This window comes from Strix aluco, chromosome 21, assembly GCF_031877795.1.
Source record: "Strix aluco isolate bStrAlu1 chromosome 21, bStrAlu1.hap1, whole genome shotgun sequence".
In the NCBI taxonomy this organism is placed as follows: Eukaryota; Metazoa; Chordata; class Aves; order Strigiformes; family Strigidae; genus Strix; species Strix aluco.
In genome coordinates this window covers 7,928,806-7,950,543 of record NC_133951.1, presented here as the reverse complement: position 1 = coordinate 7,950,543, position 21,738 = coordinate 7,928,806, and the positions used below count along the sequence as shown (strand labels likewise).

The 21,738-nt window shown below is 39.4% G+C and overlaps 1 protein-coding gene across 13 annotated transcripts; it reads left to right on the top strand.

Annotated features, from left to right (window-relative positions):
- The first annotated feature begins 498 nt into the window (after positions 1 to 498).
- On the top strand, positions 499 to 20,298 carry LUC7L3 (LUC7 like 3 pre-mRNA splicing factor). 13 transcript variants are annotated; one of them, XR_012626018.1, is made up of 13 exons: positions 499 to 701; positions 7,528 to 7,594; positions 8,595 to 8,634; positions 8,862 to 9,006; positions 10,251 to 10,325; positions 10,418 to 10,522; positions 11,579 to 11,740; positions 12,219 to 12,502; positions 13,047 to 13,207; positions 18,085 to 18,225; positions 18,331 to 18,436; positions 18,851 to 18,929; positions 19,773 to 20,298. XR_012626018.1 is itself a non-coding variant. In XM_074847619.1 (13 exons), the coding sequence occupies exons 1-12, from the start codon at positions 603 to 605 to the stop codon at positions 18,873 to 18,875; spliced, it is 1,410 nt and encodes a 469-aa protein (XP_074703720.1). In that variant the 5' UTR covers positions 499 to 602; the 3' UTR covers positions 18,876 to 18,916; positions 19,773 to 20,298. The 13 variants fall into 13 exon arrangements, 9 of the variants coding, with proteins under 9 accessions (XP_074703720.1, XP_074703722.1, XP_074703719.1 ...); XM_074847619.1 differs by having other exon boundaries at positions 18,851 to 18,916; XR_012626017.1 differs by having other exon boundaries at positions 18,331 to 18,916.
- The last annotated feature ends 1,440 nt before the right edge of the window (positions 20,299 to 21,738 follow it).

Below are 21,738 nucleotides of genomic sequence, written 5' to 3'. Positions count from 1 at the left end.
GTAACACCCCTCCGTCTGGCGCCCAGGCCTGCGCCCGCCGCCTCCAGCCACGACCAGCATTGCAAAGGCTCCTGCCACTGCCCCGGGCGCCTGGGCCGCGTCCCAGCGCCGTGACCCTCCCCGGGGCAGGAGGGCCAGCGCCGCACCGGGCGCCCCTCACACCCAGCCGCGCACCGCTGCGCTATTTCACTGTGCCGTTATTTCCCGGTGGTGGGGCCGGGCCGTCCGCCGGGCCCCTCAGCGGCCACGAAGACGACGACATCTCCAGGCCGGGCCGCGGGAAGGGGACTAGCCTCATCCGCGTTTTCCCCGCCACCATCTCGAACCGGGAGGGGTCCCGGCGCCGCGGGGAGGCGGCTGCGGCAGGCCCGGTGGAGTGAGGAGCGCGGCGGCCGCCCCCGGGCGAGGCCGCCGGTGGGCCCGGCCCGCGCCGCCAGGCCCCAGAGGCGGTTAGGAGGCGCGCGGTGCATTGTGGGCAGGGCGAGGAGCCGCGCCGCCATTTTGTCTCTGTCACTCTCAGCGGCGGCGCGGTCGGTTGGGGAGGAGAGGCGGCGGCGGCGGAGCCGGTGCTTGGCGAGGGGGGATTCGGCCAGGAGGACACGATGATATCGGCCGCACAGCTCCTAGATGAGCTTATGGGCCGGGACAGAAACCTGGCCCCGGATGAGAAGCGCAGCAACGTGCGATGGGACCATGAGAGCGTGAGTGAAGCGGAGCCGCCTCTCCCCTCCCTCCCTCCTTCCCATCCCCCTCGCAGGTTTTGTCGTAGCGACAGGGACTGCGGGTGCGGGCCTACGGCTTCTCTCGGCCCGGGGACAGCAACGGGGGCAGGGGAAGGGATGAGGTGCCGAGCGTGGGGTGGGGGCAGTCCCCGGGCTGTGGCGGGGGTGCGGGTCGGGCCCTTCGCGCGGAGCCCGAGGCTGCGGCGCTCCTGCATGGCGGCCACGGGGCGGGCTAGGCCCGGGCCGTTGCGCGGGAACCTCGCTGAACCTTAAGATGAGGAGGAGGAACTGAGCGGCCGGGAGGGAGGAGGATCCCGCCATAGCAAGGCTGTGTGATAGGGCTTGCGCTGTTGTTTGGACTGCTGGGAGGAGGGGGGGGCTTGTGTTTGGGTTTGGCGCAAGGGGGAGAGGTTGTTTGCCGTGGCGTGTTCTCCACGGAGTGTTGATAAACGGGAGTAAGGGCTTTCGGAGAGGCCTCTTGGTGACAGATCTCCCGTGGGGAAAAAGAAAAATAATGGGGGGAGGGAATAGTGAAATTCTGCTCTTCTAAGTAGAAGCCTGCTGGGTTGCACGAAGGGAGACGAGACAGATGTTAGTAGTTTGGAAGGCAAATGTCTCTGGATCTCTTCCTGAGTGTGGTATTGGGGAAAGAAACAGAAGGGTACAGGCATACAGATTTAGCTGTCTGGAGGTTGTAGCACAAGCAAGAACCATAAGACTTTTGATACTGAGAATTTTGCTAGGAAAAGCTTGGTTCCTTCCGTAGTTCTGCGGCTCCTGGGGGGGGGCTAGCCTAAACAGTACTATTGTTTAGTAGTACTTATGTATTTTTTTGTTAATGTGGCGATTCATTATTTTTCTGCAATAAATAGCTGGAACAAGACTTTTAAAATAATTACTATTATTGTTGCTATTATTATTTTGGAGTGGAGTTTCTCCCCAGGTATGGTTGAGCTTTAATGAATGGTGACTTTTAGTGACATCCATCGTAGTCATATTGTAAAGTTATTTCACAAAAAATCAGTGGTAGTTACAAAATTCCTATAGCTGCCTCTTTGGGAGAGATGAATACTCTGCTGAAATACTTTTTTTTTTCCTCATTCGTGATATATTTTTTGAGTTACGGTACATGTTAAAGTGTCACAGTTACAATAGTTTATTTATTACCTGTATGATAGGAATTTCTGTGGTTTAAGCTGCAAAAAGCCTTTAGCTCCTCCTTCCCTTAGCATTTTCTTGGGATGTTGCTAAATTGTGAGGAGGGAGAAATACTTGGTTTTGGCAGTTCAAAATTACATCTTAATCACAGAGGTGGAAATTTCATGTTTTCAGACAACACTTATGTCACTTTAAAGATGGCTAATACAGGTTTTAATTTGTTTCAGAATACATGAGGCAAGGACAAATATCTGTGTTGCCTTAGATTTTGCAAGTACAAGGAATACTTTGGGTTTTTGGTTCTTGGGTTTGTTTGTTTTTTTTTTTCCCTGCTCAAAAAACACTGTATAGGTAAGCTGTGTATGTCAGGAGGACATTGTGAGTTCAGAAAGTTTTCGTGACCTTCTTGATGTCTTTGTAGACTTCTCTTATTAATCAAATATCATTATTCAATTAGGTGTTAGTTCCATATTTTCTTTTGATTCTGAAATCTCAGAAGGAGTTGTACAGCTTTGGAAATACGAAGTAAATGGCTTGAGCCATGTTGGTCCAGGTAGAATAGATGAGGGGATTGTTTTGGTTTATTTCTTAAGGTGAGCAAGATTTTTTTAATGGGATTTTTTTTTGTTTTGCCTCATTCTCTTTAATCAAGTTCAGATTACTGTCTTCACCTTCTAATGATCCAATTTTTCAATTTTAGACTGAAGAGCTTGACTATAACCGTAGGAATCTGTTTCTAAGCTGTTCGGTTTTGTTGTTTCAGAAATGGGGCTTTGTCTCTTCTTCCCAGTCCTCCTTTGACAATTTAGAAGGTGGAGAGCTGTCCTGTGTCTAAGGCCAGCGGGAAATTTATGGGCTTAGTTAGAGCTGAGCCTTCAGTCTTGCAGAAACTGCTGCACTTTGCTCTGCTCCTGCTTTTATTTATGAAGTTTATAGGACCATAATGAAATGCAGCCTCTCTGAAAGGAATGGTTTCATAGATTCCTATAGTCAACTGATGAGTTCATTAAAAAAAAATTTACCACTGTTAAAACACGTGTTTCAGTTTGACTTCCTGCATCACCAAAAGATTAAATTTGCAATGCTGGCATTGTTTTAAAAGACAGGAAATGCAGATGAGGTTCATATAGTAACATTAATTCATCTGCTTGACTGCTGTTTTGCTTTTCAGATTAAATGCATAGGCTAATGTCATTTCTGATAAAATTAGACATATATCAACATGTTGCCTTTTCAGTGTAAGCATGTTGTACTCATACCAAAGTTTAGGATTTTGTGTCACATTTCATCAGTTCTCTGATGGAAATATGGAAGGTTATCAAAACAAGCTCATCTCTATTTTCTTTATCATTTGTTAATTACATCTAGGATATCAAAAACTATTTGGAAGATGCAGTGAAATACAAGATAGGAGTAGGTTGTTTTGAAGGTGCAGAAGCAGAGTGTGTGATAGCTGGGCATTTATTTGCAGTTCTAATGAAACATGTTGATCAGGTATTGTAAAGCCTTTTATAGACCTTACGTTTTTACTTTACAAGGTTGACATGATTAAAGCCTTTAATCTTAAAAAATTGCAATCCCAGTCGCTGTATGTTTCAGTATTGCAGCATGTCCTTAGATGATCAATTCTAGTTTTGGCATAAAGGCTTTTTGGTTTGTATGCAAGAGGAAATTATTGGTGTCATATGTTTTAGTCTTTCTGCTTACTGTCATATTCATAGACAAAGTATATTTTTGGAGCAGTAGCTTTATTGATTCATGCATTCTTGCTTTAATATGCCACCTATACAAAACAAATTCATGCAGAAACAGCCATTGCGTAAGGATTTTGAGGCTGTTCTGTAGCACAAGAAAGCGCAGCATTGACTATCTGTGCTTCATGCTTTGTATAAGGCTTTGAGATTGTGGTGGTTCCTTCAAGGTAAATTCAGTGTTTTCAGGAAGCAGGGAGGGTTGAAGAGCTGTTATGGACAAATGACTGTGAGCAGTTATCTGATAGGAAAGCAGGGTCTCAAAATGTAGGTTCTGTATTTAAAATATGATTTGATGGTGTTAGCTATTTACGATATGTTACACTTGTATTTTTTTAATGCCAAAGACCTAAATTGGTTTGCATCTAGATAGAATTTCAGAACTTAATCCTCCAGGGGATGAGATGGGGAACGGGAGCTTAAGTGTTACTTGTTTTGGAAGAGTATTAGTAAAGGAAGGTTACCTTTAAGAGTGGGGTTTGGGAGAAAGGCTTACGTTTGGTTTGTTTTGGGTGGGTGGGCATTGCTCATAAATGCTCATGTCTGATGCATGTGAACTTTAATCGTTCCAAATAACTCATCTGTATGAAGGAATTTTCTAGTTTTTGGTGTGTAAGCCCCAACCTGCTGGATTTTATTCTCAGCCTTTTTACTAGGAATTTCTGCCTAAAGGAATTTGCTTACGTAATTGTTTATTCCAGTTATACTGATACTTCTCCATCAGTGAATAATTTCTTGCAGAAGAGGAACAGGTAAATGTAGAAGTATTAATGGTCTAGAGCTGTCAATAGTTTCTTTCTATAGGACAGCTTTGGACTGGTTCACAGACTTTGAAAGAGCCATTCTTGCTGTCAGCTTAGTCAGCTTTGAGGTGAAGGATACTACTTCCCACACCAAGACATTTCAAGCATTAGTGAATTTAAGATGAAGAAGTGGAAAGTTCCAAGTGTCTATCTGTATTTGTTCTAGTGTCTTAACGAAATGTGAGACCCGAAGGGCTTTGAGGCACAAGCTATAGCTAGTCCTGCTGCAGTAGTTTGACAGTAACATTCCTCTCTGTTACACCTTCTTGGCAGAGGAGTCATCAGAATAATTTGGCAAAAAGAAGTAAGTGTTTGTTACCTGCGTAGGTAAATACCCATACTAAACTGCCTGTTGCTCTGTTTCTGCAAGTACGGAATGTATTTCTCTTATTACTTCTGACTTGTACTAAGTGCAGCAGTCTGATAAGCCATGGATGAGTAATGCCATTTGAAGCATATCACCTCTGTTTCAGTCCTTTAATGGCTCTGTGATGCTTCAGCCATTTCTTGGCCCTTTCTATTTTTACTCATCATTGATTACTTAAGGCAGAGTGTAAGTGCAGCTGATTGGCATCTACAGCCTGTCAAGGCAGATGTTCCACACGGTGAAGCTAACCCAGGATGATACCTTTCAAGATGCTGCAAGATTCTCTCAAGTGATGTTTTTCTGTTGAAGCAAAATCAGTTGAAGAGCATAATGAAATAGGTATGAGAGAAGGAGAAAATTGCTGCAGACATACTAGTCTGAACCACTCTAATGTGAGTATTTCTCTGCAGGCAGCTTCTTAGGAGAGAATGTCAAGTAATTCATTAGGTACCATCACATCCAGAGCTAGTTAGGAGAAAATTGCTGCAGCTTTTCAGTGTGTGTGGTTTTTGTTGTTGGTTTTTTTTAGTATATAAATAATTAATACACCATGTGACATTTTTAAGCTGCGTATTTTAGTATTGGTTACTACAATTTTTGGCTCTAACCATCAGCTCATAAGAGGAGGCTTCTCCTTAGCAGTGCTGCTTCATAAAATAATTTTAATTATTTCTGATGTTGGTTGGTGGGTTTTTTTTGGTTTTTTTTTTTTTTTTTTTTACTCGTACTTTTGCCTCTAATAACTTTTCCTTTGCTCCTTTTGTTGCTACTTGTTTCAAAACTGTTACAGGCAGTTTGCATAATTTTTGAGTTGATAGAAGACATTCTACAACTCTTTTTACCACATACTATGGTCAGACCATTATTATTGTTCTCTCTGTGTCTTAGGAAATTGTGTAATCCATCCCTGAAATTTTTGTGGGGGAAGTGCCTTTTCACTGACCCTAATACTTGGATGTGAGGATGAGAAAATGGAAGAGAAGGAGAACACAGAGAGAAATGATATTTCTATTGACTAGTACAGAAGTTCATTCCAGAAACTGCTCCCTTGAAACAATTTCATATTAAGGAATATTGCAGCTTTCAGAGAAGAGAGCAAATTCTGAAACCAGGTTTTGTCCAGTAACTTTCTCCTTGCTTCCTGAGAAGAAAAAAAATTGTGATTTTTGTGTGGTGTTTTCTTGATAAATTGCTTCAGATAGGTGCCACAGTGCCCTAACCTGCATCACGGGAAAAGTATTCAAGTTGTATAATAAAAGACATTTGTTTGTTTGCTTTTCGTGTCCCTGGCTTGTTAGTAGAAAGCCTGATTGTTTTTCTATGTAATCCTTAAAGCAGTCAGTACAGTTTTAACTTCCATAGTCTGATTTGTAGTCTGTCAGTTAGCATGGAAAAATAGATCAGACTGATCTAATTTGATCAACTGGTGTCACAGCCATTTCAGTGAGGTGTTGGTATGGGGTACGTCTTGGGTCTCCTTACCCCGGTTTGTTAAAATACTTCAAAATGTATCTTGGGAAATGGTATGTTGCAAATCTTTGTCCACGGTGTGTGTGAGAGTATTAGAACTAGGTTGTAATACACAGTAGCCATTATTAGATTTGCCACATATTAGAAATTGGTGTAGCATAAAAGAGATGTTAGAAGAACATCGAGGCTAGTTTTGGATTGACAGTTAATGGCATTCATGTCTAGGGGAAGGGTCTATTGAAGAATTAATTTTTAAAGATTGCTTATGAAGCTAGGGGTGAAAGTATTTCTGATTTTATCTTTTTGGCTGTTCTGATGGATAGACAGCAGATATTTCTGTGTTATGAACTTCAAGAACTGACCAACTTGACTAGCTAAGCCCATGCTCAAAGGTGAGGGTGAATAATCTTTTTAACAAAAGCTGTTTTTTTCCCACTGTATGTTAAGTATTTGCTGCCTGGACTGACAGGTTGGTTATTTTCTAACTTCTGGTGGTATTTTTTCTGTTACCAAAAAGAACCTGACTTGCTAATGTAAAAATAGGCTATGTAGAAACAAAACAAACCCTTTTTTAGTTGGCAGGAAACCAGGTTAAAATGAATGTCTTCTCTGTCTGCCTAAAGAGGTATACAGTGTCTCTTTGCATATCACTCTTAAAGTAGGGATTTTTAAAAGCTTTGGAATGGGGAGGCTTTTGGATAGTTATCGTATGTTGTCTTAAGGCAGAATCCTTGAGGCAGGACCTTGTGTTTGAATGCTGATGGCTCCTGTTCTCCAAGCCAGCAGCGCTGCAGAAATGAAGGCTCAACACAAAGTTTACAGACAAGCCAAGAGGAACTTGCTTTCATGCTTCCATGGCAGACATTCTCACCCCTTGTAGGTTTTCACTGTTAAGGAATTTCAGAGCAACTTTTTGAATAGTCCAATCTGATTTAATTCCTTTGGAAATATCAAATACTATATTGTGTTTACGGATAGATGACTTTCCTGTAATCTTAAATATTTAGTAATAAAATTAAGAAATACTATTATTGCAATGGAAAGTAAGGTTTTTCGGTGTTTTGTTGCTGAGATGCACCTTGTAGCACTTACTGCAACCAGGTAACACAATGATAGAAGGTGTACATATAAAACTTCCAGAAATTTTGCGGTGTACAAAGGGGAGTTTTACGCTGCATTTTATAAAATAGAAGCGATTACCTAAATTTGCCAATTCATGAGAAAAAATTTATGCCTGTTTCTTTCTTCTCTGTCAGGTTTGTAAATACTACCTTTGTGGCTTTTGCCCAGCTGAATTATTTACAAATACCCGTTCTGATTTAGGTAAGTCTTGTAATTTTTATTCCCTTATATGTAATTACAATTGAACTTTTGCTTGCAGACTGCATTTTTATTGTTTAATGCTCTCTCAAAACACTTGGAAAATAATCTTTTTTGTTTTTAAAGGATTGCCAGTGATACAGTATGTTAAGAGCAATATTTATCCCAGATCCTACTTCTCTTTTTTTTTTTTTCTTATTGTGTAAGCTAAATTATTTGGTGTGGGGTGGTTTTCTCCTCCTGAGTGTTTGCTTCTAGTTTGGTTTATTCTATTTGGGCAGGGTTTTAACTTATTTTTGTGTGAGTATAGATTATTGAGCTTCTTTACTTTAGAGACTCATTTACTGTAATAGTTATTACTGAAGGCCATCTCTAAATTACTAGTAGCTTTCAAGCAAGGGTATGTGGACAGCATATAGTTTGGAGATGGTAACTAGGAAAACCAGGCTTCTTGTCTTAGCTTTAATTTCCAAGTCCATTGAAGAGCTTGATAGACTGGGGAAGGTGGAGAATTTTAACATGACTACCTTTGTGAACTCAGGCCATATACCTCCTAATTTTACTCTGAAGATCAGCATTTTAAGTAGTTAGTTTATTACAAAAAAGCTCTCTGGAGTTTAGAAAGTGCTTGGTGAAATTACTGTTCATATGTCACATATGTAATTTTTTTTTTTATTTTTTTATAAGACCCTAGATGTTTATGGTATTATTTTGTTTGTGTAGTTTTACCAGTGTAGAACTTGATCTGGAAATTCTATTTTATATGAAGACTTTATATGCCAGTCAGAATATCCTTTGATTTTGTAATTACTAAACCATATTGTCATTCTTTTTCTTTAATGTGTCTTTCAAACTCCAAGCAAAGAAAGCAGAAAGGCAGGCATAAAAGTCTCTTGAGAAGTGTTTATAGCTCTGTTCTATCATGGTGCATAAACAAATGCTGATAGAAGGTGAATACAGCATTCAAGAATGCAAGGTTAAACTTCTTGTTTGGTCTTTTTAGGTCCTTGTGAAAAAATTCATGATGAAAATCTACGTAAACAGTAAGTATGTTGGTATGTTAATGCATATAGTGTTTCTAGTGTGCTTGAAATTTTTTAAAAGCAACCCAACCATGAGAAACTAAACGCTTTTTGATTTATGTAAACATTTATTTAAATATATAATATTCTCTTATCTTGAGTAAGAATTTATAACATTGCAGGTTTTTTATTTATTTTTCATAGATTGTGGATTGACATGAGCTTTCATTTAAAAAATATTTTACCAGGTATGAGAAGAGCTCTCGTTTTATGAAAGTGGGCTATGAAAGAGACTTCTTACGCTATTTACAAAGCTTACTTGCAGAGGTAGAACGCAGGATTCGAAGAGGCCATGCTCGTTTGGCACTGTCACAGAATCAACAGTCTTCTGGGGTGAGTGTGGAGGAATCATTGAGGCAATTTTTCCTCTAGATAGTGTCTTTGTGTTCTCTTTGCCTTGTCTGTTCAGGTAAAATATATTGTTTTCCAGAAGATTCCCATTAGATAAGTCTCTTCATCTGTTAGCCAGCAGATTGCATCTAGCCCTAATGGACAAGCCAAGTGGCTCCACAGTCAGCAGGAGCCCCTCTCTATTGTCCCCATCTCTGTTTCCTCAGAATCAGTATGTGTTCTCCACCCTGGAACATTAATCCTGTCAAGCGTTGTCTTTACCCTGTTAGCCTCAGTTTACTTACCTTCTCTCCTTCGGCTGCATATTCCTCCTCCCCTTCACTAGTAAGCTATATCACAGTGATGCTACTGAAGTAGGCAAGTACTGGGTCTTTCAGCAGCTAGTGGAGCTAAATACCCATGTCAGCTGCCAGACTTAAGCAGCTGGAAGTTTGGGAAAGAAATACTTTTGTGCAACTTTATTTCAGTTCCAAGCTGCATACTAGACAGGAAAGCTTAAACTGACTGGGAGAAAAATTTTAAGGGTTTGTTCCACTTGATTTTTCTTGTCCCCGATGGATTTGGAGCAGTGGCTGTTGCCTGTGCTCTGAGAGTTTCATGACTGCTAGGGTAGCCTGGCTCCTTTCTGCTGCCCCACTTAATTGTTCTGTGCAAAGTCCAGTTGCTTCAGAAGGAGCTGTGGACAGTATCCAGTCAAAGGAGCTTATTGGCTGTGGAGTAGAGCAAAGGTGGTGGCAGAAGCAGATGTAAGTCTCTTCTGGCAGAGGGGATACTACTAACAAGTACATTTTTGGATGAAGTGAGATTCTTTTTGCATTTAATGCTCAGAAGTTAAATTTCAGAACCCACAGAACTTCTAAGTCATACTTGAGTGTCTGCAAAGATATGTAATAGCTGCATGGCAGTTTCAGAGTTTAAATTTAGGACTTTGACTTCAGATGTCTTACCTTTTGTGGGCCCGGGCCTTGAACGTTTTTGTTGATTTAGGAGGCATTAGTGTGACTAGAACTTGCTTCTCTCAGCAAGAGGGGAGTAAGATGTGTTGAGGAGTGTTTTAAGTTAGACTAGACTATTATTAGTAGGTCCTCATGGGAGAAGAGGCAGGAGGAGGTTGGTTATTCCTGAAGTGTCTCTGGAATATGAGAAGGCATTCATGTGTTTTAAAGCTATGTTAATGTTAAAAAACAAAACAAAACCTAAAAAGACACACTTGTACCGTTTGGCAGGGAGCGGGACCTACCGGTAAAAATGAAGAGAAGATTCAGGTGTTAACTGACAAAATTGATGTACTTCTACAACAGGTGAGGTTTTTTACCCCCTGTAAACAAGAGATGTCTTGCTTTTGTTACTTGATTAAAAATGACAGTTTTGGGGTTTTTTTACTGTCCTTTAGATTGAAGAACTGGGTTCAGAAGGAAAGGTGGAAGAGGCACAAGGAATGATGAAACTGGTTGAGCAGTTAAAGGAAGAGAGAGAATTGCTGAGGTCTACAACTTCAGTAAGTAATGTGTTTGTAGTTCTGTCAGACTTATTTCAAAATTTGTTGAAGCAAGCACTCAAGCTCTGTGCAGCATTTATGAAGACAGTAACAGGACATTTAAATGTGTTAATCCAGTATGTTGATTTAGCATGGTACCTTGAGAGTGGGTTTCCTGCACACAAATTATGAAATGTTTTACACAGCAGTCCTGGAGGCAAGTTTGCATCTTACTCTAGTTCAGGTCTCAGTTAAACTTGGCCATGTGCCTCCGCAATACTATTTTACCAATCTAACTGTTACAGAAAGCCCTTGTTTTAGGGCTGTATTTAGAGACAGGCATCTGTCTGACTTTGGAAGCTACAGAAGCCAAAGGTAATGTGTTAAGTAGCAAATTCCTGTCAATAAAAAAGAACTTATGTTTAAACATTATATTTCAGTGTTTAATAATATGCTCAAACTGTGATTCCTGTTTTATTTTTAAAAAGTTAAGTGTAGCAGGCAGTAGTGTGTTTGTCCATACTGTATGATTCATGAACATTGCACAGCAATAATCACTTGGGTTTATGTTGAAATTTCAGTGTATTTCTCATACGCCTGTTGAAACCGTGAGTTAATTTGACAACCATCCTTTTAAATAGAAGCCCAACATTCCTTTTTATATTTCTTCATGGGATATTCAAACCTTTTCATTCCTTGAGACATATTCCGTGGTTGTTCTGCAGCTCCAGACATTTCAGTTGATGGCAAAGAAGTCATCCTAAGAGAAAACCAATTTTATTTTCTTTAACCTTGAGATTGCAGGGAAGCTGCAGATATGGCTATGTACCTATTAATCCTTTGTAGTGAGGAATAAAGTTTGTTTTCTGTGTTTTATAATTGACTTTTTCCTTGTGGCATATGTGGAATGGGTCTATGTAGCCTATTTTTGCCCTGTTCATCCTAGTAGGTGCAGTGCTGTGAAGACAAAGCATGCAGATACCATTTTCAGTTTTCACTAGTGCCAAGAATTTGACAACAGTAACAATAAAGTTCTAAAACTTTTCTTTTGCTTTAACACATACTTTTCTTTTGCAGACCATTGAGAGCTTTGCAGCCCAAGAAAAGCAAATGGAAGTCTGTGAAGTTTGTGGAGCCTTTTTAATTGTAGGAGATGCACAGTCCAGGGTAGATGACCACTTGATGGGAAAGCAGCACATGGGTTATGCCAAAATAAAAGCTACTGTAGAAGATTTAAAAGTAAGTGTTTCCTTCAGTTACTGAACTTTGCTTGGAGGCTTTCTATGGTAAATGAAAGGCTGTCCAGTGGACTTTCTCAAGTGGATGAAATACTCCAAAGGTGGTGTATAAATGTTAAATGGAGTACTACAATGCACATTCAGTATTGTGCTTGCACTGACATTCTTTGTTGCGTGTGATTGCACTAGACATAAGCAAAGATGTAAATTCAGGTGGGAATTTTTTATGGCCTGTATGAAGAACTGTGCTGTGGCCTCTGTTCTTGTGAGAATGACAGGCAAAAAAAAGTTCTCCGAGACGAAGGATTTCAGTTTTGGGGATTTTAGAAAGTGCTTCTGTGTAGGCTGCCCTTTGTTTGGAAAAACACTCTGAAACATTTTAAAAGCTTAAGCTTCTACATCCTCAGAATGTGTAAACTAAGTTATATTGAATGATTTATCTTGAGTAATCTTCATTTCCTTCTGTGAATGTTTTTAAGGAAAAATTACGAAAAAGAACAGAAGAACCTGACCGTGATGACAGGTTAAAAAAAGAGAAACAAGAACGAGAAGAGAGAGAGAAAGAGAGGGAACGGGAAAGAGAAGAGCGGGAAAGGAAGAGGCGACGTGAAGAAGAAGAAAAGGAAAAAGAGAGGGCTCGTGATAGAGAGAGACGTAAAAGGAGTCGTTCACGAAGTAGACACTCAAGCAGAACCTCTGACAGAAGATGCAGCCGTTCACGAGACCACAAAAGATCAAGAAGCAGAGAAAGAAGGCGAAGCAGGTATGTGTCTGTGTGTGGAAGTATTTCCATATAACTTTCCAAAACAAAAATCTTGTGGGACGTGATCTATCAGCCTGGGTCACATCACTGATTTGTTAGCTTCACTGTTCTTACCTCTTAAGTGAAGACGTACTTTACTGGTGCAAAGGATAAGCAAGTCTTTGCTGCGCATTCACTGTCTTCCCTCCATTTTTGGAAGTGGATAACACCATTGTGGTAGAAGTGGCCTTATGAGAGAGCTTTGAGTAGACAGATGCTCCCAAAGAACAGTGTCTTGTTTTTTCCTTGAGTTGGTCTTAAATTCATAGTAGTGGATATCTTTAAGCTGTGTGGTTGAATGTTTGAGTAAGTGAAGAAGGCAATATGAAGCCAGGTCTTATGCACCGAGAAGTATTTATATACAGTATACTAAGGCTTACTTTAAATATTTGTTTTCTGCAAATAATCAGTGTATTAGAAAGTGCTACTCTGTTACTGTTTTATCTTCTGAGTTATAAAATACCAGCTGACATTTACATTCTTGAAATTTTCTCTGAATGTTAAGGAGTCGTGACCGAAGAAGAAGCAGAAGTCATGATAGATCAGAAAGAAAACATAGGTCTCGCAGTAGGGACAGGAGACGATCAAAAAGCCGGGATCGGAAATCCTACAAGCACAGAAGCAAAAGCAGAGAGAGAGAACAAGACAGGAAGTCAAAAGAAAAAGGTATGTTTGTGTGAAGGCTGAGTTCATATCAAGTTCTGCAACTAATCCTTCCCTAAAGTCTCAAAAGCTCTTAGTCTTTCAGTGAGTGACTGAAAGTTCTTCTTAGCATCAAATTACATCTGGTTTTATAAGCTCTGTATGTTGCTGTTAACCAGTTTGAAGTATTTTGTTTGTTCCAGTTATTGGTAATGCACATGCGTGCATATGTACACCCCAGTGTCCACCTCTTACCTGTTACAGTAGTTATTAAAAGCTTACCACTTGTCTGCAAATTAAGTGTGTGATGATTTTGATGTATTTTAAGACCCATTTGCCTTTAGAAAAACATAAGCCTGTAATCAGACTTCCTAAGAGTGAGTATCTTCTATTCCTACTCTTAGAAGATATTTCTGTAATTATCTTTTGCTGGTACATGTTCTGTGGGAGATTGATAGCTGGTTTTCCACCTGTACCATAATGCTATAAATTACAACTTCATGCCCTCTCCCAGTCTTCTTCTCTTCCCCCCATCCTTCCCACTTTTTTTTTTTTTTCTTTTATTTAAATGAAGTGAGATTTGCTTTGTCAGTATTCAGGTGAATCTCAAATGAATGCTGTATTAGTCCTTGGAACACTTCTATAGCAGTACATGCCATGTGCAACAGCATTGATGGTGACTCACTGCTTCATCAAAGGCTGGTGTTCAGAAGCTTTACCTTTAAGTAGGATTAAAAAGAGCTACAGAGAGAACACTACAGATTCACATTCTGTGAAAAGATACTAACTCACTGTTATTGCTAAATTTCCCCCTTTAAAAGTCTTTGAAACTTCTGGAGGAATGTAATACTAACTTCTGGCTTAAACTACTGTCTCTGGGGTCCTGACTAATGTCCAGTCTGAAACAGCCACCCCAGTTCATTATTAGAGCTGACCATCAGTAATGGATGAAACAATTCTGTTATGTTTCTAAGGTACTTTTGAGGTTTTCTGGAATGAAAGGTGCTATGTGCATGTTTCTGGATTGCAGGGGCCTGTTTGCCCTACCCTTACTTTTCCATATTTTTTATCCAGCTGATTAGTTCCCAAAATTTTGGTAATGCTTCATGTATTTTTCCTGCCTGACTTCCTTGGACTATTTTAATTTTTCTGGTTTATATTACGGTGCATCTTTAGTATTGATTCTTTCATTTTGCTTTGCTCTTTATAAGCAAGTGGGTTTTAGCTGCTTTTGCTCATTGGCAGTGGAACTGATGCATAGTGTTTAAACTCAGATTCAGTATTGTAGCCTATATCTGTCCATTTGTTACGTTATTCCTACCTGATACTGTGCCTTTTTTGCCTACTTTATGAACAGATTTCTGGTAGTCAAGAACGTTCTATTCAGTAGTCTGTGTTACCTATGAATATAAATAACTGTGTTCTTATTTATTCAGATTTGGTCTGGTTTTGAGCTTACTGGCTTTTCAGTTCTTTCCTTAATCCTTCCATAAATAGAGGAACTAGCAAACTTTCTTCAGCATCTCAATATTTTTAGTTCTAACTTGACTGATTTCCTTGCTGGTGGTTTTATTTGCTGCTTGCTACTTTCTTCCTCCAGAAATGAGAACAGTGAGGTGATGCTATGAGCTGTGATGAAAATTCCACCTGGGAAAATCACTTACTTTTTTTGACTATGTGTTCATGTAATTTGTAGAAAAGTAGGCCTTAGAGCAGACTGTAATGCTGAAGAAGTTTGTGGTTTTTCCCTTTGTTGGGAAAATCTTTAATTAAAAAAAGAGGGGGGAAAAACCCAAGCCAGTAGTATTTAACAAGCAAGCATTGGATTTCTATGATGAAGCTGTAAACACCATTACATCCTTGTGTTTGCAGTGGGGCATTGTGGGTAGGCAGTTAAGCAGACAGGTTTAGAGGTTCATGTATCTGAAGCATGTGGCTGGCTACCTGCTCTGCTGTTTGCACAGAAAGAAGTAATGTAGAAGTTAAGTCTTAATTTATTACATTTACTGCTCCGTTGGGAATATTGGCTTCAGAATGTAGTTGTCTTTATATCCACCATTGATCTGCAGTTATTAGAAGAAGCAGCAAAGGCCTGGCTGTAACTACTCATGGTGTAGTGCCTTTCATTTTGAAATCTCAAACTGCTTTATAAACATGGATCTTACCAGGAAAAAAAGTAAGGCACAGTTGGCCAAGGCTTGCCTACTGTTACACATTAAATTAGTGCCATACTTTGAAAATTCAGAAGTCCTGGCTTCTTGTTCGCTAAAATACTGTGGAATACAGCGACCTTTAAGATTGTAAGGAAAAAGTACATGTAAAAATGGAGTCACTTAATTTCTGACTCAAGTTTCAGGAACAGGGAGACATTTGCTAAAGGAGGGAGCCACCCAGCCATAAACACCAGCTGAGCATTAGCTTAATATAAACCAGCAGAACACAACTAGTTCCAGTGAACTAACTTCAGAGTAGGTGGAATAAATAGGGTTTTTTTAAGAACAGGAAAACATCTGTTCTGTAGGTACCTTCATTTTATGAAGGGTTAACGCTGGAATGTGCGCCCGGACCACTTTAACTTGGCCCTTTACCTTCCCTAATCTGGATTCATATACTTACGTAAAAATAATTATCTTTGTGGTTTGTGTTTTCATGTTAGTGATTAAACCTTAGCAAATACTGTCAGAACACCCAAACCCTCAGTAACACTGGACATTATGTTTGACTGATTTTTGTGTTCTCTGAACATTATCTTGGTAAGAATTCTCACAAAATACATCGTAGTTGCCCACACGAACTCAATCAGAAAAGTGTGCATGTGTTGACTCGGGAAGCAAAGTCAGTATTATGTGATTATACCTAATAGATCACAGCTGAAATAATATACACAGTTTCAACAGCAAACTAATTGTATGTGCTTTTAAAGAAAGAAAACTCATTGATTGAAAATACAGTGGAGGAATTTAACTGCTTGCAGATACTCCAGGAGTTGAAAGGAGTTCAGTTACTGGACTATTTGTCGAATACGCTTTCTCAGTTCTGCTTGGCAAACTGGAGGTTTGCTATGGTAAACCTGTTTTATTATTTAAGTTTTTAGAAGAGTTTCATCTTTCATACCACAGTTTAACAGTAGTTTTTTAACCTTAAACAAAATTATCCTTCCTGACCAAATTCAAGAAACAAACAAGACAGAACAAAACCCTGCACACTGCACATCCATAGGGCTATTAAGATCTACCATATCTACATAGGACAGAAGATAAGATTATTGGACTGACTACTAGTCCTCTGCGGGGAAACAAGACTACTATTCCTCAGTGGATCTACGTGTGCATCGGAGATACCTATAAGACACAAAAAGAAGACTTTTTAACAAGGTTAGTTAGAGTGCAATCTACCTGCGGAGTTGCAAAACTGAGGGCAGACAGATCCAAAATTATTAGTTCTTCAGTTAGCTTTTTGACATCGCTGCGTGCTTTCTCCAAGCACCGCGCACTGGATGTGCTGCTTCAGGTGAAACCTCAGTGGTAGTGTTCATTAGGCAGTTGCCCTCATTTCTGTGTGGGGGCTTTACCCCTCCCTGTGGTGGTCTGTGTTAAAACGAAGAAGTTGGGATGATGCTTCTCTCTTAAAGCTTAATTTCTACTTTGTCTTCTGGAATATAAAAGTGTGTTACGCCAGTCTAGGTGATAACATTATTTAAAATAGCTTTTTCAGAGTGTTTGATCTGTGTGCTGCTGTGTTGGGGATATATATATATATTTATATTATTTATTTTAATTGCCCGGATAGCAGGGAATAATCAGAAAAAAGAGCATGAATGTTGTTCTGTATGATGACATCCAAGAGGTTGGTTTTTCAGATTTTTTTTTTTTTCCTCTCCCAAAGTGTCTTTACTGATCAAAGGTTGAATATTATGGTGTGAAATAATAAAGAATTGATATTTTTATTAAATTTGCACATACTGAATTTATGGGTGAGGCACGCAGCTCTAATACTGAATGTTTTTCTTCCCATGGAAATATTTTTTTTATTTCTTGGCTTCCTTCCTTCTTTGAAGATTATTGAGGAAAAGAGTTTTTCAGCAGTGTAGCAAACTCTTCAGACAGCTTTCCAATTCGTGATGAAATTGTGGGGTCCTTCCCATCTTGCTGGTCCTTTGCCTTTGGAAACCAGTGCTTTTTATATATCTTCCCAACCGTGTCCCCAGGCCTTTTTAATGAGTGGATTATAAATGACTGCCATTTTCATAAAAGTGAGAACGAATAATGCTGACAAGCCTGCAGCTTCTGTGACATACTGTACAGTAAAGTTAATTTTGATTGTCACTGTGATCTCCACTTTCAAAGCTAGTGGTGCTGAATATTGTTTGTTTCCCCAAGTATTTGATTGGGGTTGCTAGTTGGTTTAATTGGCACGTATTGATTTATTTGATAATGCACTTGATGCATTGTCCCATCACTCTTTTTGATTCTCTTTTCAAGAACCATATTTGATGAGATTTGTAAACCCACGGCAGCCATACACATCGTAAATTAAAACTTGGGGACAGAAAGAGTCCCATAAGTAAGGAAGCCATGCACCGTAATGACACATTTCCCTAACTTCTTGACTGCCTCTTTACCCCCCAGTTTGTGTATTTTGACAGACAGCTGAGTAGCTGCCTCTGTTAGGAGGTCTGTCCTTTCTCCTCTTTTCCCCACCCTGGACTGTCCCCTTTGACCTTTTTTTTGTACCCTCTCCATTCCAGCATGGTAGCCTGAAGCCTCTTTCTGTAACTTTCAAGAGTATTACTGTTATTGCTATAGAAAGTAACTATCCCATTTTGTATGCGATATATATCTCACATGTGCAATGTTTGTTTTTACTTTGAAATCCATGGTCAATGTCTTCTTTCATGGCAGAAAAGAGGGGATCTGATGATAAAAAAAGTAGTATGAAGTCCAGTAGTCGAGAAAAACAGAGTGAAGACACAAATACAGACTCGAAGGAGAGTGATACTAAGAATGAGGTCAATGGGACCAGTGAAGACATTAAATCTGAAGGTGACACTCAGTCCAATTAAAACTGATCTGATATGACCTCAGATCAGACAGAGGTAAGTGCATTATTTCAAACTTTGATTAGGGCTTTTTGTTACTGTTTAACAGTGCAGCGTAAGTATGCACAGATGAAGATGGAACTAAGCCAAGTAAGAAGACATACTAAAGCACCTTCTGAAGGAAAAGACAGTGTAGTCCTGCAAAACATTTTGAGGTACATTGTTTTGTCTCAGCTATTTTGTAGCAGACTCGTGCCCCCATTAGTGTGCCTCTTTGGGACATATTTGTAATATAGTCACCATAGAAAAATTAATTATCCTTTTTTTATTTTTAGGGATTTTGTTATCGTTTTTTAAAAAAGTTGAACTGTTTTTGTATTTAAGTCCATATTGTGTTGGTACATCAGCGGAAACTTTTGCTTTAATACTTAATATTTGAGGCACATGTTGGACTACTTTGTTTTCATATAAACTGCTAGTATTTCTTTGTCAAGGATGTTTCTAGTTTTTTTGCTTTATTGCCTTGCATTCTAATGCAGTTTGTTCTGTAACTCGAGAGCCAGTAGCATTGGATTGATGGAAGTGTAGGGTTTATGAATTATTGCAGCTGACTACCATACCTCACACAGCGTTGGTGTTGTGAGCGGCCCATGAAAAGCCAAATTAAAAATCAAGGATTCAGTCAAACTAAGCAGGTACTCATGCCAGGTACTCCTTTCTCTACCCACATCCATGTTTGAATGCTGTTGCCTGTAATCTTTAAGCTTACTGTTGTGTTTTTGATTTTCAAGATAGTGAAAAGGACTTTTTGTGTATTGTGTGAATACTGTAAATCTGATGTTAACAGAATGGAATTTTCTTTCAACTGTATGTAGGGATGCAGTGCTGCCCAGAATTAGATATCTTTAAAGAGTTTAAAATGCAATAAACACTACATAATAATCGCCTTGTTACTTTCAATGCAATTCAAGTCTTTAAGAGGTATGTGTTTAATATTTCCTACTGTGTAGGAGAATTTGCAGTCAGCCATAGTACAGAGAAGTGGAACGGCTGATAACAGACTTCTAAGGCAAATGTAAATACAAAGACAGATGCCACCAAACGATTACAATGTTCATGGCAAGAATGTATGCTGAAAAACTGTTGTTGGAAATGAAACAGCTAAACAATAGGAAATACAAATGCTGTATTAAAAGGAAAACTCGAAGTTTTTTCCCCACTCTTGACATAGCTTTCTTACTCTTACAGAAGGTCTTTAGTTGTATTCCTGAAATAAGGAACTAACAATGGAGAGTACAGCTGATAAATGAGCTTCTCGCAACATAATTTGTTACTGTAATTTCATTATTTATGCTAGGAACTCTTAAACACTTAATGTTGATTATTAAACCATTAATGCTACATTATTGCTTCTAAAGCCAGTCACGTTCAATGTTGACATTTTTGTAGAGTTAAGATGACAGCTAACAACTGGGCCAATATATAGGAATGGTAAACTGAGTGCTCTTAATGCTGTCTAATTGTCTGTTTTCCCAAAATTTTGCATTATAGGACTACTACATGAAGAGTCCGCGAAGACAGCGGAAGACAGCTTAAACTGAAGATCTGCTTTAAAATGAGGTGAAAGAAAGCTGTAGTGGCGTAGAAAAATATAAAGTTGAGTTAGAAAATTTTTTTTTTTATAAAATTTAATTCAGGACTGGTGTTTCCTCCCAGAGTTCAGAAAGATGTGTTGATAATAGCACATATGCTACTGAGAATATAAGTCCTGTATCCTTTTTTTCTTTAAGACTTTTTAAGATAAGAAACCAACATAACCTGAACACATGGCTTGCTCAGTGTTTAATTGCAAGTTTTCATTCTTGGACTTTAAAACACAAGAATAAATGTTTAGTATTTGTGTGAATCGAACTAAAATGAATCCCATTTTTACAACTTAAGCTATTCCTAGCTTCTTGATATACAAGAAATGGAAATAAAGTATCTTTGAATTTCTGTTACAAATTCGATTGTCTCTGTCATTGAACGTTTAATATTAAGTAAGTTTCTTTCCTAATAAATCTACTCATGTCTTCAAGCTTAGTCCATTAATTTGGATGCTTAGTTATTCTGTGGTGTTTGTGGGTTTGGGGTGTTTTTGTGCCATCAGTTAGTATTTCATTTCAAGCTTACTTTTTCTGCAGTTAGATGGCTGCTGGATACTGTGTCCCCTAAAAAAAGTGCAGCTTGTGCTGCACTTGGTTCAGAAATTACAGAAATCTCACAGTAAAAATTGTAGGCCTTAAGCCTTTATAAAGCACTTAATGCTGTAAGAATCTATCAGAAAGATGCCCCGGCTGAGATTGGCCATCAGACTGCCTTATATTTGCATTGTAGTATCTGTTTGGAATATTAATTAACAACGCTCTGCAGTTGGTAAGCATCACAGGTCCTTGCAAAGCTGTAGGTCAAGCAAGTGGAGTTCATGTTGGGGAAGAACTGCACCAGGTCAGCATCAGCGACAGCGAAGTTACTGCAGTGTCTGTAAGGCACTGAATTTGCTTTTTTTTTTTTTTAAAAAAAAGCATTATCCTTTGTGTTCAGAACTTGACTACACGTGTAGCTGACTATACTACTGTAACTTGCTTGTTCTAACGCTGGTGAGTCTCGCCTGTTTGTGGAAGTGCACTTATAAAAGGATCTGCACTTCGGTCCCTCTGCACCAGAGCGCTAGTTTCTGGTAAGGAGGGACACCAGGTGCAGCCAGCCATGTGCTCTTTCTGACTTTTATTGTTCTAAGCAGACACCTGTACAGGGGCACAGGAGCTTGAGACTGGGCGGGGGGATGTGTGTGGAAAAAATAAGAAAAATAAATGCAAGTGGGAGCAAGCAAAATTATAATTGGACAGTGCATGAACTCCCATTCCTTTTGAAACTTGTGTAAGAGACATCATTCAGCTGCTGCCTGGATGTGTTACTTCTTTCAGTGGCTAAAATGTTTGTCTTGCACCTTCAGCTGCACATTGCTACAGCACTAAGCATTACCCCTTCCTTATTTTGCAGAGGTATAAATGAGAAAATGAGGTACCTTGTAGCAACTTGGACTGGGATTCAGATTCTGACATGTCTGACAGTGGAGTCTTTCTCTAGTGCATGAAAGATGAAGGAAAAATTTTATCTTTGGGAGCATAGGAGGCACGGTGGCTTTCTAGTAACTACCTTCAGATTTGACTGTAACGAGCATCTCCACAACAGATTCATCTGTGTGAAAAGCATCGTCTTCAGAGCTCGAGCCCATGATAAATATAATCTCAGATTTTCTAGGAATGCTAAGCAAAAAGCAAGTATCTTATTTAAGTAAGCACCTCCTACATGCTTTCTCCATACTGGTTTTGACAGCCTGGCAGTCTTTTATGAGTGTTAAAAATGTACTGGCCCATGATTTTCCAAAGTTACGTTGAAATTTTAAGAGCGTCCTGTCCACTCGAGTGCCTTGTATCATCCCCCACACCCCCCCTGAAAAAGGAAGAGATCTAGG

Bases quoted from the DNA above. Each gene is read 5' to 3' on its own strand.
- LUC7L3 (XM_074847617.1), top strand. From the start codon at position 603: ATGATATCGGCCGCACAGCTCCTAGATGAGCTTATGGGCCGGGACAGA. The intron at 8,635-8,861 runs GTAAGTATGTTG...ATATTTTACCAG, and splicing joins GATGAAAATCTACGTAAACA to GTATGAGAAGAGCTCTCGTT. The intron at 10,326-10,417 runs GTGAGGTTTTTT...ACTGTCCTTTAG, and splicing joins TTGATGTACTTCTACAACAG to ATTGAAGAACTGGGTTCAGA.